The following is a 16,488-nucleotide window of genomic DNA, read 5'->3' as shown; positions in this document are numbered from 1 at the left end:
GGTACAGAGTCTACCAAAAAATAGAAATTACAACATTACGCTACTTTTTATTAGAAATGGCAAGCACAGATGATTATATAAATTTATTGAACATGTACAAGCCAGTCTGGCCAACAGTGAGAGGATAGAGAAAAAAAGAACTTCAGAACCAAGGGGATAAAGCCATCTAAAGGGTTTGCTTATTTATTTCATCGCCCTTCAGTCCATAAAGCTTTAAGTATATATGTCTGTCTCCTTATTTGAAGTGACTTTGCATTCTACGTACCCTGTTTAGCTCATGTAGTTTGGGTAAGCTATACTATTGTACATGCAATGCTACATGCTAATGTACCATTAGAAATTATATCTATACGGTACGGTTACTGGAGTTACATATTCATTGTATCTATCCTTGTCATAAATTGTATCTATTGTTTCTGTGGGTAAATTTACTTCTGGATAAATCCTTGACAGAAATGTTTTTGTCATCGGGTCACACCGTGTACAGAAATACTGTATTTGTGTTAGGACTTCAACACCACTCGTGAAAATAAAAATGGTGTGCTCGCACACACGTCTTCCAGTAAACCTCTACAATGTATGGCGATATCTGCTAACGTCAAATATTGTGAAACGTCACAAGTTGGGGCAAATTCCAAACGCCTCTTCCGGAACACGGCAAAATAGTTTTCTTAATGTTAATCCATTATTTCAAGTTTTCAGTACTTACCGGGACACACAAAACAGGTGCAAACAGGTAAGAAAAGTATGTTTTGCATAATATGACCCCTTTAGGATTACTACACTGAATTGTTTTTAAATTTTAAGATCAACGTTGACCAACTCATTTCTACACCATTATTGCCAGGAGTGTTAATATGTTACTTTAATCCTGTGTTTAATCACTTATTTTTTGTTATGGGGTCCTGGAGAAGGTTTGTCTTTGCTCATTCATCCTTTTTTTACTGCATACCCAGTATTAGCCAGTTGCCAGTCAATCATAGGGCATATAGAGGCAAACAGAAATTCACAGCCTCGTGCCATTTAGTGTCTCCAATAATCTAACATGTAATTATAATGCATGTTTTTGGACAGTAGGAAGAAACTGGACTACCTGGAGTAAACTCACACAAGCACAGGGAGAACACATGAACTCCACAAAGATGGGTCTGAGCTGGAATTGAAAACAGAATAATTTGGCAACATGCCACTGTATTGTTGTATGTTGTCAAAATTAAAAAAAACATTTCGAGACTAAACATACTTCAGTACTATATGTTTTATCTAGTGTGTGTGCTGATAGGAACGTACCTATGCAGACAGGGCAGCACTCGCCCTCAGGAATGTAGAAGTTCTCACAGTCAAGCTCGGCACACTCAGCCTTGGAACAGAAGGAGATTCCTCCCCGGCACTGACACAACCAGCAGGGGTTCATGCGATACACGTCCCCATCAGAAAACTCCTTCCCGTTGTGAATACACTTTGGGGAGACTAACGGGGGAAAAAAGCAAGGAAATGTAATTAATTTAAAATGACCTCAACTGGTGAGTTGTCATCACTAGTGCAGTATACAATCTTTCATTGTCCTCTGTTGGCACTGAAGGAACACGGCTGGCTGAGGTTACCCATGTGAGAAGAGTGAGATGGTGTGTATTAGACAATGAACCCAGAATGGGAAGGAATTTCACAGGGATCTATTAAGCTTTGAAAAAGTGTTTGTGGTACAGAGCAAAAGAAAAAAAGTGATTGTGAGGTTTTGGCTGAAAGTGGCCTCGTGCACTGGCGGCAGGTGGAGTCAATCATTCCGGTCTTAGAAGCTCTATGCGATATAAAATTGGCTTTGGGACACCACCTTTGGAAAACTGAGTAAGATTTGTTTTTACGTACGGATCTCACGGACCCCAAAAGCCATAGTTAAAGATTCCACAGTGATGAGTGTTGAGGAAAAACAAGACCCACTCCAACATGAGACATCGAATGCATTTGGGTGACTCATCAGTGCATGAACTGAACGGACCACACAGCAACAGATACACTCAGACTGCAGGGATGTGCTGTAATGCAAGACCACTCTCAAGTCACAATTTTGCACTCCGTTTGTTGGTAAATGTAAATGCACAGACGCAAACAGATGTGAAGCCAGTAATTTAAAGCAGCAAATGGACTCCAAAATGTCTCCACTTGTGAGCCTCTGTTCCCAATGTCACCAGGACTGCACTTTGGTACAAAGCTGGTTCTCTGGTAAACTGGAGCTCATTGGGGATTTTTTAACTGAGCCCTCTTTAATCACTTTCTCACTCACATTTGCAGCGGTCTCGCTTCACGTGCTGCAAAACCATGCAGAGAAAACGCTTTGACTTCCGGAAATCAAAATGGCAAAGCCACAGGAAATCAAATGAGGGGATGCTCAAGTGTGATTTATGTCGTGTTTGTTAATGCTAATCCCTGAAACAACGCAACAGGGTCTTTAGTCCACCCATGCTTTGTGTTTAATCACAAGCTGCGTTAAAGTAGAGCTTGGCTTGATACACAATATACATGCAATTTTGCCATCAAAGTCACATTCCAACCAAGTGTTTAATGTTGTCAACTTACAGTTTTAGACTGGGAAATCCCGATTAGGCTGACATTTCCACCATGGGGTGAAACATGGGCAATCATCTAATGAATCAAAAATTAAGAAGGTAAACCCCCAACTGTGTTGTGTGTACGACAACCACTCGTCCAACAAAAGGGTGCTGAACGTGGGAGCATAAAAGGTTGTATATTTACAATGAAAACACAGAAAAATATGCATTGTACTGAACTGAACCGAAACAATATCAGTCACACTGTGTACAGGGTGATCAGGGTTAATATGTACCTGTATAGTCACGCTTCAAAGCTGTAAGCAATGTTTTTAAATCAGTGCCAATCAGTTGTAAAGTAAATTTTGTGACTACCATTATCCATGTTCTGCATAGTTGTAGCAAACTCACATGCAGTTCCTTGAGAGCAATTATCTTGGTGAGCTCACCCTGCTTGCTCAACAAAGACATAAATCTCAAGAAAACACATGTTTTCCTGCTCTACACCCATAGCCAAAGATGTGCCAAACATCAGTAACTTCAGTCATCTGCTCTTTTCCAATCACTCAAAGTCCTCATTCAAGCAAACAATGAACAACTCTCAAAACAGGTGGAACATAGTGTCATTGCAGCACTCCAACCCGGACAAACCCACAGCCAAGTGGGACACACTCCCAGCCAAGTGGGCAATGGAAACATGTGACTCCCTCCAAAGTGGATGCAATGTGACAATAACAGCATGTTGTGTTTGATTCTAAGAATCTGCAAAGCCTCGGTCTTCAGAGATTTCTCGTCAACACTGGAGGTCGCATTTCTGCATAAAAATATTTATCAACAATGACTACGGTAGCTAAGGTTAAAAGGTCAGAGAGTTACAAAAATGTCTTCATTGCTTGCAAATCTTAACAAATTATACTGACTAACGGTACACAAAAAGTTCGGTTCGGTACGTACCTCGGTTTAGAGGTCACGGTTCGGTTCATTTTTGGTACAGTAAGAAAACAAGAAAATATACATTTTGTGGTTATTTATTTACCAAATTTGTAAACAATGGCATAACATACATATACACACAGGGACCATTGCCAGGGTTAATGTGGTCAACATATATAAAAGCTGTGGAGACCCACTGCCGGGTAGAGTGAAGGGTGAAACCTCCGTCCTCCATTGTTGTATCGCGCAGCCAAAGTGTTCCCAAACGGGAGATCTTAACGAGGCAGGAGGGTCTTCCAGCTCTGGCTTTTACATGTTGTCCTAGCCCGGTCGCTGCTAGCATGTGTACTCGTTTGGTACACCTTCGAACCGAACCCCCCTTACCGAAACGGTTCAATACAAATGCACGTACTGTTACACCCCTACTGACTGCTAATCATTGGTGTGCTGGAAATTGGCAACGAGTTTGCTAGGCAGAAGAAAATCCTAAAAGCATCAAAAGGCAATCTTTTTTCATTGTTTAATGTAATTAAATACATTTTTTTGGTCTCTGTGACACCAAGTTTCGCTGTGTGTCTATGGAACTTTGTGTCATTACACTCAGGCATGCATGCACTAACAGACAGTAAAGGCTGCACAAAAGGCATCAAGCCTAACGCACAAAGAGCAGCCGACACTTGTTATCAAAACACTGATCCCTTGGCCCCCATGGCAACCATTCAGCCACCGCCAGCCTGCCGGACTCGATTACGCTCCGGGCTGGCAGAATGGAACACATAAAAAGCATTCCCATCAATGAACTGTTGAACCTTTTCCCTCTGGACGTGTGACCAGACAGGAACCCTTTGACACTGCACTTCTGTTGAGAAAATTCATAGTATAAGCACTTTTTCTGGTCACTGAACTTGTTAAGTCCATTAATTCCAGGACACGGCACTCATTTATACATGTGGAAGGGCCAGAATGGGAATTTGTTCTGTTGGTACAACAGTGAATATTTTTTGGGAGCACAGAGCAAACATAACACTAGCACATGTCATTGACTCTCCTGGGGCTGGTAACATAAAGCAGGACTTCACTTCCATGACTGAATTTTCAATATTGTGATTCTGTGTTGTAAAAAAGCTTCACAAAGAGCAGAAAAATCTCTCAGAGAGATATCTGAGCCACTCATTTACTGGATGAACATTATAGAGAAAATGTCATAGTCTAAACAGGGAATTGCTTGAACCATTAATCTTTGTCAAATCTATTCAAGACTGATTACAGCACTTTCTTGAAAAACCTGACATAAGATTTGTGTTGTGCTTGAACTGTTTTTATTTTTTTTTATTCATTCTCCAAATGCTCCTTGATCAAGTGCTCCCTCCTACTGAAGATTTGACAGCTTTCATCAAAAGGTTAACTCACAAAAAGTATAAGCTTGCATACCATTGAAAGACACCCAAGGATCCTAAACAGTAATGGGAATGGGACTCCAAAAACACAATAAGACTGTAAAGACCCTCTCCATTAAAGAAGAGGATGTACGCCGGCAGTTCTTGAAGCTGAATACGCGGAAGGCCCCCGGGCCGGATGGTGTCTCCCCCTCCACTCTCAGACACTGTGCGGACCAGCTGGCTCCTGTCTTCACTGACATTTTTAACACCTCTCTGGAGCTATGCCGCGTGCCGTCCTGCTTTAAGACCTCTACCATTGTCCCTGTCCCCAAGAAAGCACGGATCACAGGACTAAATGACTACAGGCCGGTCGCGCTGACGTCTGTGGTCATGAAGTCCTTTGAGCGCTTGGTCCTGCCCCACCTCAAGGACATCACCGCCCCCCTCCTGGACCCACTGCAGTTTGCCTACAGAGCCAACAGGTCTGTGGATGATGCAGTGAACCTGGCCCTCCACTTCATCCTGGAGCATCTGGACTCCCCAGGAACCTATGCTAGGATCCTGTTTGTGGACTTCAGCTCTGCCTTCAACACCATCCTCCCTGGACTGCTACGAGACAAGCTCTACCAGCTCAGCGTGCCCGACTCCCTCTGCAGTTGGATTAATGACTTCCTGACAGACCGAAGACAGCACGTAAGGCTGGGGAAGATTGTCTCGGACAGTCGAACCACAAACACTGGTACTCCTCAGGGCTGTGTACTCTCCCCCTGGCTCTTCTCCCTGTATGCAAACTGCTGCACCTCTAGTCACCAATCCGTAAAACTGCTCAAGTTTGCGGATGACACCACCCTCATCGGGCTCATCTCGAATGGCGATGAGTCCGCCTACAGGAGAGAGGTAGACCGGCTGACGTCCTGGTGCAGCCTCAATAACCTGGAGCTGAACGCCCAGAAAACAGTGGAGATGATCATGGACTTCAGGAAAGTCACAGCCCCACCATCCCCCCTCACCCTGATTGACTCTCCCACCCCCGTCCCCATTGTGGACTCCTTCCGTTTCTTGGGCACCACCATCACCCAGGACCTCAAGTGGGAGCTGACCATCAGCTCCCTCATCAAGAAGGCCCAGCAGAGGATGTACTTCCTGCGGCAGCTGAGGAAACTTAAGGTGCCGACCGAGATACTGGTGCAGTTTTACTCAGCCATCATAGAGTCCATCCTGACCTCCTCCATCACAGTGTGGTTCCCCGGCGCCACAGTCCAGGATAAGAATAGACTGCAACGCATCTTACGTGCTGCGGAGAAGGTGATTGGCTGCAAGCTCCCATCCCTCCAGGACTCGTTCTCCTCCAGGACCAGGAGGCGTGTGGGTCGGATCACAGCTGACTCTTCTCACCCTGGACACACACTATTCTCCCCTCTCCCCTCAGGCAGGAGACTACGCTCCATCCAGACCCACACCTCCCGCCACCTGAACAGTTTTTTCCCCTCGGCCATCAGGCAAATGAACAAGAACTCCTAACAGCAGCTCCTTGAATTCCTTGAATCCCTTCTAAGTCTGATAGCTCAGTCACAGCTCTTTTTATACCAAATATGTGTTATATGTGTTTTATGTTGCACGATTGCACCAAGAAAAATTCCTAGTTTGTGAACCCGTTCTCAAACAATGGCAATAAAAACTATTCTGATTCTGAATACAGACAAAGTTCTTGGCTCTCATTCCAGGCTTTTGCTAAGGCAGCTGATTCCATCCATCCATCCATTTTCTACCGCATGTCCCTTATGGGGTCGCGGGGGTGCTGGAGCCAATCCCAGCTGCACATGGGCGGAAGGAGGGGTACACCCTGGACAAGTCGCCACCTCATCGCAGGGCCAAAACAGATAGACAACATTCGCACTTACATTCATTCACTAGGGCCAATTTAGTGCACGTCTTTGGAGGTGGGAGGAAGCCGGAGTACCCGGAGGGAACCCACGCAGTAACGGGGAGAACATGCAAACTCCACACAGAAAGATCTCGAGCCCAGGATCGAACCCAGGACCTTCGTATTGTGAGGCACACGTACTAACCCCTGTTCCACTGTGCTGCCCGCAGCTGATTCCATTTTAACTTATTTTTCAGGAAGTACACTGCTCCAAGTGTGTGATTCTGTTATGTGAGCAACTTGAAACATACTCATAACAGAATTGGAAAAAAATGGTAACATTTTATAATATGATAACTACCTCTGTGACCAAGATTAACCATAGTTAAAGTTTAGTAAACTAGATGAACAGACGAGATCTGGCCAATCTAAGTCTATGAGCACGAACTGAAGAAGCCTACTCGGATGAGAGGCGAAACGTCTTCTAAGACAAAACAAACAGTCCAGTTGCGATCGATTGAATACCCGGAGGTGACAATGACCTGGATGAATGAGAACATTCATAGACAGATGGACAAAATATCCTAGATTTTTTGGACCCATCTTATAAGGTAGCATCCTGTTTTTTTAACAGCAGGTAAAATTAATCTGGAGAGCGCATCAAGGACTTAAAAGCAGTCATTGAACCAACAAGAGACAAATTGGAAGTCTGGGCAAGGATGGGTACCTTTCACGCTTGAATTGATAAAATACCAATTCCCGGTACATGGGAATTGGTGCTGTACTTTAATAGTACCAATTTTCGCTACTTCAAATGTCTTAGAAAATGTTAGTTATTTAAAACAAATTTCACTTTTTTAAAACATTTAACACTGATCTATGCTGTCCAGTTATTTTGTTTTATTTCTAAATGGTCTGTAATCACATATTTACATGACATTCACACACATTCACACACTGATGGTGGAAGCTGCCATGCAAGGCGCTAACCACCACCCATCAGGAGCAAGGGTGTAGTGTCGTGCCCCAGAACACAACAGTTGTGAATAGGGAGGCGACAGCTGGAATCGAACCTGGAACCCTCAAGTTGCTGGCACGGCCGCTTTACCATTTTCACCACGCCGTTTTCTTACAGTTATGTGTGTTATTTACAAGTACTGTACAGTATCATATTGAGACTTTGCATGCGGCTGCAATTCCAAGACTTTAGATGGCAGTAATCTTATGTATAGATTACGATGTGCTGCCTTAGCCAGGATGTAGTCTTTGCAATTGAGTTTCTATCAATCAAACAACCTTTGTGCATTCACACACAGCATAAAACATTTGGTGGACAAAATGAGAAAGAATCAATCAAAGTTCACTAATATAGCCCTTAATCACAAATGTCTCAAAGGGCTGCACAAGCCGTAACAACATCCTCAGCTTAGATCCCACATCAAGTCAAGAAAAAAACTAAACCCAATGGTTTAGTGATCGGTGCAAAGGACGTCGAGTGGATACGGTCTTGTCTTCTATTTGGGTCCTACAAAGTGTTTGTACTGTAAGGCCATGTCCATACCAACACGGATAGTTTCATCTGCAATGACTAAGTACAATTAAGTATATGAATGTATATTGTCTTTAACATTAATACACACTAACAAATAGCCCAGGATACATTATGTCTTTTTTAAGTTGCTTGGGCGCATGCAAGTTAACTTCATGATCTGTTGTTAAATAAGGATTAAAACATGATGTATTGTACAGTTCTTATAACACAAAGCAAAAAGTCTTGCTTGTCAAAGTTGTCCAATCAGCTGGAGCTCCAACAGCGGTCATTTTTAAAACAGCTGACTGTCATTAGCACTCGTGGGAGTGTCGTAAATCCCATTTTGATGAGTCTTTTTTATCAATGTAGAGTGAAAGCAGCAGCATGTTTACCTTCAAACCAACAGTAAATGATCTGCCAGTGTGTTTAAAGCCAGTGATGCAGTGTTGTTGAGCTTTGGAAATGACAGCGCACAACCGTGACGTCATCAGACCAGTCTTCGTATGAGCCGTGTACACGCACACACTAAACGGAGAGTTTTGGGACTCTTCACCTTGCCAGCGTTTGCAAAAGTCTGTGTTTGTGTCTGGACTAGAAGCCTAAATGAAGAGATAAGTATGCATTTATTAGGTTGATATCCGTGTTTGTGTGGACATGGCCTAAGTATTTTATTTATGTGACACTGCATCTGAGTTGTAGTTTCCATTAAACACATTTGGAGTGTTGAAATCACCATGTAAACTCACTAATGTTAATTGGTATCATGTCTATCGCAAATCCAATTAGCATAAATTAGCATCAAGCTAGTGCATTTTGGAAAAGTGTAGCTTTATTTCTACATTTGAATGTTTTCTATCAAGCGTGCTTGCTTTGTTGACACCGAAAATTTTAACATTACCTAGATGAAGTTTGGCTGGGTCCGCTTTGAGTACTGCTTGAGTGATTGTTTCCCCACCAAATGTTTGAGCCTGTTCACTTTCAGCAAAGGTATCAAAATATGGCACTGTTTGATTTTACATGGATCAATGGTCGGTACCTATAAAAGTACCGAATTCGGTGTCCATCACTAGGTCTGGGACTGGTTAAAATCTTTTCAGAACAGTGTTGATATACCATTGAGCAAGCCACAGAACCCCAGACTGTATTAGGGGCCAACACAGTTTCTCAGTCTTAATCTCACAAGTGATGGCAAGCAAAAGAGGAAAATAATGTCTATAAAACTCAAAAAAACTGTTAACATCTCTGTCGACAATTATAATAAAAGGAGAAAGCCCCACTGCAAGTAAGTCGCGTGAAGTCTTTATGTGAGGACAACTCGCCTTTCAAGCAGGAACCCTCCATCTACACTTCCTTACATGTGTCCAGCATGCATCATCAATTAAGGTTGAATACACAATTTATGGTTTTACTGTTAAGAGTGGTCAACTATTTTCACTTCAAAGCTTCAACTGTAGACTTAGTTTGTCATAAAATACTTTCCAATCGGCGACTGTGTCTATTGGGAAAGCATGAGGGAATAATTGCCTTACCGCTAAGGCCATAACCACAACCCGCAGTGGGAAAGCGGCTGGATGCTTTGTGTAGTGTGCAGTTGGGTACAATCACCTTTCTGGCATTCAACGACATCACAGCAGTCGCCAGGCTGACCGCTGGCCTTGCTGAGCGGCAAAGCACGCTGACCGCTTGGGCACTGGGGATAGTGGCAGGCCCGGAGGTCACAGGTGCACTGCGGTAGGATAGAAGGGCAGCAACCAGCAGGGGGGGTATAGCTCTTGGTCAAAACAGAGCCTTTGGGGCAGGAAGGAACCTGGACAGCAGTGCAGGTCACTCGGGCACATTTTAGCTCTTCTGAAAAAGACACACAGATACAGGTGGATGTAAGCATGCATGATTAACATGATGAGAAGTCCTCTGCATGGAAACATTTAACATTGTTCACCTCCAACATCAATAATTAAACTCTTGTAATCTAGGATTGTAATAGATCCAGATCCAGAATTGTGACGTGGAAAACAACTAATTCAACTTGCTGTCAAAAACTAAATCTGGATTAAATTTGGATTAAGTGTCAAAACATGCAAAAATATGTCCCCGTTATATGTACATTGCAACATACATGTACCTGTACACATTAAAACATTGCTAGCATGGGGTAAGAACTTTAAGTTTTGCCTCCTTTTAAACACCTAATATAAAATTAAATTCAAACATTTTTGACGTGTACACAATTGTTGGCTGTGTTACACCTCATAGTCAGTCAGCAGAACTGCAACGGTGCTACTCGTGTTTCGGCCTAAAAGCCAAGTTCACACAGTCATCCAACACAAACCCTGCGCACAGTCATTAGATCCCCACTTTAGTCTGCGACAGCTTTACAGCGTCCTGTCAAAGTGCTACTTTAGACGTGACAAGGCCTTCGCATATCCCGTCTGAAGGGCTCGGATCCCACCCAGCATGGCTGGACTGGATCGCAATCCAAACAGCTCCTTAACAGAGCTTTTCTTCTTCTCCCTTCTCCCCTTCATTTGGCATGTGTTGTTCTATACATTCAGCAGAGCCAACATAATAGCTCTGATACTCCTTGTTAGAGGGGAAATGGGTGCTGGGCTACTGGAAATCTGGGAAAAAGGGGCTCGAGGGATGTATTTTGGAGCCTGGTCTGGAAAAGAAAAGTGGAAGGCCCCTCTGTACCAACATTGTTGCAGAATTGAATCTACCTTACAAAGATTGGATTACCTTAACCAAAGGGACATCACATCTATTCTGGTCCTCAGTGCCACTGCAATGTATACAGCATAGGCAGAAGAGCGGCAGGGTTGGTGTACACAGTCTCATGCCTTGTCCTATAATCTCCTATCACTTCATGAAACAATTTCCAATCTGTTCCTGAAAGTCTATTGCATAAATATTTGAGGAAACCTGGAACGGCATCTTAACAGAAGCAAAAATAATGGATGAGCAAAATCCAAATAATTGCTTACTTAAATACTTGATAACTTTTTAACGCATGGAATGTGTCAACACTGATGCCCTTAATACAAGTGACATTATTACAATATACAATAATTTTTGTTTACATTTATATTGTTTGTGAGAGTTGATGTTTCATAAGAATTTTGGGGGTTTTGGTTGCATTTCTAGTTAATGAGCTTCCCAGATTGCAGAATGCTCAGTCTGTTGGCTCCATGCTGAAACATGACTCCATCTGAGGATGCGCCTCGTCCTTGCATTTAAAGAATGGGGCCTCCTTGGCTCTGCCAACAAAATGGGGCAACAAAATGAAAGAATATTCAAGCCTGATGACCTGGAACCTTAAAAATGTTTAAGATTAGCAACAAAAATAGGAGAGAATATTCAAGCCTAATGACCTGAAACTATGAAAGTTTAAGATGAAGTTTCTATTGAGATAAAACTATCTATGCATTCTAACTCTGGGACGGTTAAGCCTAAACTTTGCATATTTGAGTGTACACACTAGGCATGGGTCATTTGCAAATGGTCAAAGTCTTTGAAGTGAATGAGCCATACTTGTTGAGGCTGAGCGGAAGGGGCAGGTAGCGGGTACACATAGGGATGGCGCTGATCCAATCCAGTATTGGTGAGACAGGGTTGCATCTTTTCACCCTTGCTCTTCCTTATTGTCATGAATTTTTGACCATTACTTGTTGGTCACAAAAAACATTCATGAAGTTTGGTTCTTTTATGAATTTATTATCAGTCTACTGAAAATGTGACCAAATCTGCTGGGTCAAAAGTACATATACAGCAATGTTAATATTTGGTTACATGTCCTTTGGAAAGTTTCAGTGCAATAAGGCGCGTTTGGTAGCCATCCACAAGCTTCTGGCAAGCTTCTGGTGGAATGTTTGACCACTCCTCTTGACAAAATTGGTGCAGTTCAGCTAAATGTGTTGGTTTTCTGACATGGACTTGTTTCTTCAGCATTGTCCACACGTTTAAGTCAGGATTTTGGGAAGGCCATTCTAAAACCTTAATTCTAGCCTGATTTAGCCATTCTGTTAACCACTTTTGTTCATGTGTTTGGGGTCATTGTCCTGTTAGAACACCCAACAGCGCCCAAGACCCAACCTTCGGGCTGATGATTTTAGGTTGTCTTGAAGTATTTGGAGGTAATCCTCTTTTTCCATTGTCCCATTTAAAGCACCAGTTCCATTGGCAGAAAAACAGGCACATGCTTGACGGTGGGAATGGTGTTCCTGGGATTATAGGCCTCACCTTTTCTCCTCCAAATATATTGCTGGGTATTGTGGCCAAATAGCTAAATTTTGGTTTCATCAGACATCACATGGACAAAGATAAGACCTTTTGGAGGAAAGTTCTGTGGTCAGATGAAACAAAAATTGAGCTGTTTGGCCACAATACCCAGCAATTTGTTTGGTGGAGAAAAGGTGAGGCCTACAATCAAGCATGGTGGTGGTAGTATTATGCTCTGGGCCTGTTTTTCTGCCAATGGAACTGGTGCTTTAAATGGGACAATGAAAAAGGAGGTTTACCTCCAAATTCTTCAGGACAACCTAAAATCATCAGCCCGGAGGTTGGGTCTTGGGCGCAGTTGGGTGTTCCAACAGGACAATGACAGCAAACACAGGTCAATAGTGGTAAAAGAATGGCTAAATCAGGCTAGAATTAAGGTTTTAGAATGGCCTTCCCAAAGTCCTGACTTAAATGTGTGGACAATGCTGAAGAAACAAGTCCATGTCAGAAAACCAACCAATTTAGCTGAACTGCACCAATTTTGTCAAGAGGGGTGGTCAAACATTCAACCAGAAGCTTGCCAGAAGCTTGTGGATGGCTACCAAAAGCGCCTTATTGCAGTGAAACTTTCCAAGGGACATGTAACCAAATATTAACATTGCTGTATATATACTTTTGACCCAGCAGATTTGGTCACATTTTCAGTAGACCCATAATAAATTCATAAAAGAACCAAACTTCATGAATGTTTTTTGTGACCAACAAGTAGTGGTCAAAAATTCAACGAGAAGCTTGCCAGACTTTAAAGGTGCACTTAAAATCCTTACATTTTCTCAAAAATTGACAGTGTGCCTCATAGCCCAGTGCGCCTAATGTATGGATTTATTCTGGTTGTGCTTTCTGACCTCGAAGCAATTTTATTTGGTACATGGTGTAAATATGAGTGTGACCAGTAGATGGCAGTCAAACACAAGAGATACGTGTGGACTGCAGGTTGACACCCCCTGTTCACTAAATGACTAGCAAGTACAGGTTAGCAAGTAACATAAAAACTTTGAAGTTTCATTGAGAATATAGAACATTACACACAGCGCTCAAAAATCTGTCAGAATGTTTTAGTATGACTTTGGTAAGCTTGATAGATTGTCGGAACATTACAGCTACCGTAGTCAGACGTACTGTACATCATACGGGTATTATTATGGTGTGCGTTTAAGGACCCCAAAATGGCCCCTATTATCTGGTGTTTTGTTTCAACCCAGTATGCAAAACCAACTATTCTTACTTATTGGTTCTTGCTGTTGTGAATTTGGGATCGGCATATGTCCAGAAAATGTGCACGCGTCCGCCATTGTACACCGCTCTGCAGTCAATAAGATCCTTTTTTTCTATCCTTTTGTTGTGGGGCATTCAGCCACCGCTGTTGCCAATTTTAATACAAAGTAGCGTACAGTTCTGACTTAGAGTCAGTAAACGTGCTAAAAACTACCGGTACAACAAAGATGATCGGGAGAAGACGCTGTCGAAGTGGCGCCACGTAAATAAGACCGCCCACAAAACAGCGTATCCTGAAGAGACGGTCAGAAAGCGACTTAAAGATGGTCTGTAAAACAATCTATTTTGACCAAAGAACCACTATTACATATTAAAATGATAATATAATCCCTATAATGCGCTTTATAATCCGGTGGAACTTTTGTATGAAAAACAAACGCAAATGGGGAGCATTTTTTGTTAGAACACAAGCTCTTTTTAGGGAGCCTGGCCAAAATAACCAGTTCCCATAAAATAGCTGAAATTCCTATCACTATTTTATATTGAATGCTACCAGAGCTAAACAAGTTGTATTTCAACTCACAAAAAAGTTGGTGTTTTTAATGTTTTGCCCCTTTTGACAATGACTGCTGCGTATGTAGTTCGGTGGGTAAGGTACTGAAAGATGAAACTGAAGCTTGGAAAAACGTTTTTTTTTTGCCCTTGCCCAAATAGAGAAGGCGTGTGAGGTATCTTTACTGTACTGCTTCACCTGGGAACAGGGAGGTTTGCCACAAAGCTCTCATTGATAAACTTTGAAAGGAGTCATAGAAAACTAGGGAAATTAATTTTGGCCTAATTTCAATGCTGGACCTAAATAAACATCTAGGACATTCTAAATGGATTACCTACAATGCGGTCTGACACTGTCTGCTAAACGTCAGTTGAAGATTGGTTTTGCATATGAAAACCTCATGCAGCTCTAAGTCATAGAAAATGCCCTTGAATGATCTCGTTCTGCACTGAAAAACACTTTCCCTGTATTGTACATCTCCCCGAGAATGTTGATTGCACTTTCACGCTGATAATAGCTGGGGTTAGAGTGCACTGGGAAAGCAGCTGTCTGACCCGACATTGTCATTCAAATGAACAGAATAAATCAAATCCGTTTGCAAAAGCGTTCCTCCCCTGCAGGTCCAATTAATATAATTTTCTGTCTGGCACATTTTCAAGCACAATAGAGGATGGGAAAAGTCAACAGCGAATGTATTTTTTTTCTGTGCTGTTTGTGTTCTCTCACTGAGCAGAGATGGCTGTAATTAGAATCCCTTTTTCCTATTATAATAGCGGTCATACCCATGTTTGCACATACACAAAAGGCCTGATTTGTTATGCTTGATAAAGTGTCTTTGCAGGAATCACATTTCAAGCTTTTGTACAGTATTATGCTGGCAAACAGAATTCCACCAATTGAAAAATAAATCTGCCTACCAGTCATGGGCATGCAAAAATAAATTCTACAGGTACCCAGAGATGAGAGTCATCCACAAGGTGGGATAAGGAAATTGCACCATTACCACAGAATGAACTCTTTTGTAAATAATGCAAAGAAAAACACATCCTTTCTAAATGGGTGTTTTCTTCACTTCCAACCAGGCCACAAGGCAAGCAGTATTTCCCCAATCCAGAGCGCTTGAGCCAGGCAGAGGAGGATTGTGTTGACAGCCTTCGTTTACTCATGGAAAAAAGCACACAATGTGAGTTCTGTTCACCAACTGACTTTGGAAGCAAGTCAGCAGGGAAACAAGGCAGTCTTAGTCCAGCTGGCCTGCGCAGGGTTCTGGTCTGTCCTCAGGTTTTATAAAGTTGCTCCACAAAGGGTACACATCAGGGCCGTCGCTTGTGTACAAGTGTAGGGGCGTGGCTCTGGGGCCACCAAGCAGTTACAACTGGGAGAGTCAGCATTGTTTGCTGTGTGCTGCAGCAAGTACGAGTGGAGGGGAAATTCAGATCTTGGCCAAAAGCTTATGAACGTGATAGAACGGCATTACAAAGGAGATGAGGCCAATGGCAACCAAAGAGCAGGACTGCTATTAAAGCGAAGGCCAACTGTGACACACATGATCCCAACATCTATATCTCGAGAGCAATTAAAATATAGGGCGTCACAGTTGAACCACTCGTATATACACAGTACAAAACCCCCAGAAGGCAGTAAAGAGGTATGGATTTGGGAATGATCTCTTCCATTACAGAGAAATATGTATAAGATTATCGGTAAAATAATTGAGTTTATTCAGGCAAGTTACGGGCTGATTTTCCAACTTGATGTGGTTCATTTGTTCAGGTATAAACACGGTTATCAAACTCAACTATAGTCCACACAACTCAAGACGGAAAGCAAAGAAAACAAATAAGGATTAACAATATGAAAATCTCAAATCAAGGATATTGTGACCAAAATGATCACGGTTATGATTATCGCGGTACTATACCGAACAAAAATATACAGTAAATGCAACACTTTTGTTTTTGCTCCCATTTTTCATTGAACTCAAAGATCTAAAACATGTACCATATACACAAAAGACCCATTTCTCTCAAATATTGTTCACAAATCTGTCTAAATCTGTGTTCGTGAGCACTTCTTTGCCAAGATAATCCATCCCACCTCACAGGTGTGATATATCAAGATGCTGATTAAACCACACGATTATTGCACAGGTGTGCCTTAAGCTGCCCACAACAAAAGGCCACTCTGAAATG

The 16,488-nt window shown here is 42.4% G+C and overlaps 1 protein-coding gene across 1 annotated transcript in view; it reads right to left on the bottom strand.

Moving 5' to 3' along the window:
- The window catches only part of crim1 (cysteine rich transmembrane BMP regulator 1 (chordin-like)), a 103,187-nt gene that overhangs the window by 62,727 nt on the left and 23,972 nt on the right, over positions 1-16,488 (bottom strand). Inside the window, exons 4-5 of the mRNA XM_062042015.1 lie at positions 9,859-10,101; positions 1,291-1,470 (exon numbers count right to left, since the gene is read on the bottom strand). Coding sequence (XP_061897999.1) covers positions 1,291-1,470; positions 9,859-10,101 — 423 coding nt within the window. The remainder of the gene's footprint in view (positions 1-1,290; positions 1,471-9,858; positions 10,102-16,488) is intronic.

Source organism: Entelurus aequoreus, linkage group LG03, assembly GCF_033978785.1.
Source record: "Entelurus aequoreus isolate RoL-2023_Sb linkage group LG03, RoL_Eaeq_v1.1, whole genome shotgun sequence".
NCBI classification, from domain to species: domain Eukaryota; kingdom Metazoa; phylum Chordata; class Actinopteri; order Syngnathiformes; family Syngnathidae; genus Entelurus; species Entelurus aequoreus.
The sequence above is the reverse complement of the archived record's forward strand: the minus strand, read 5'-3'. Positions and strand labels throughout refer to the sequence as shown.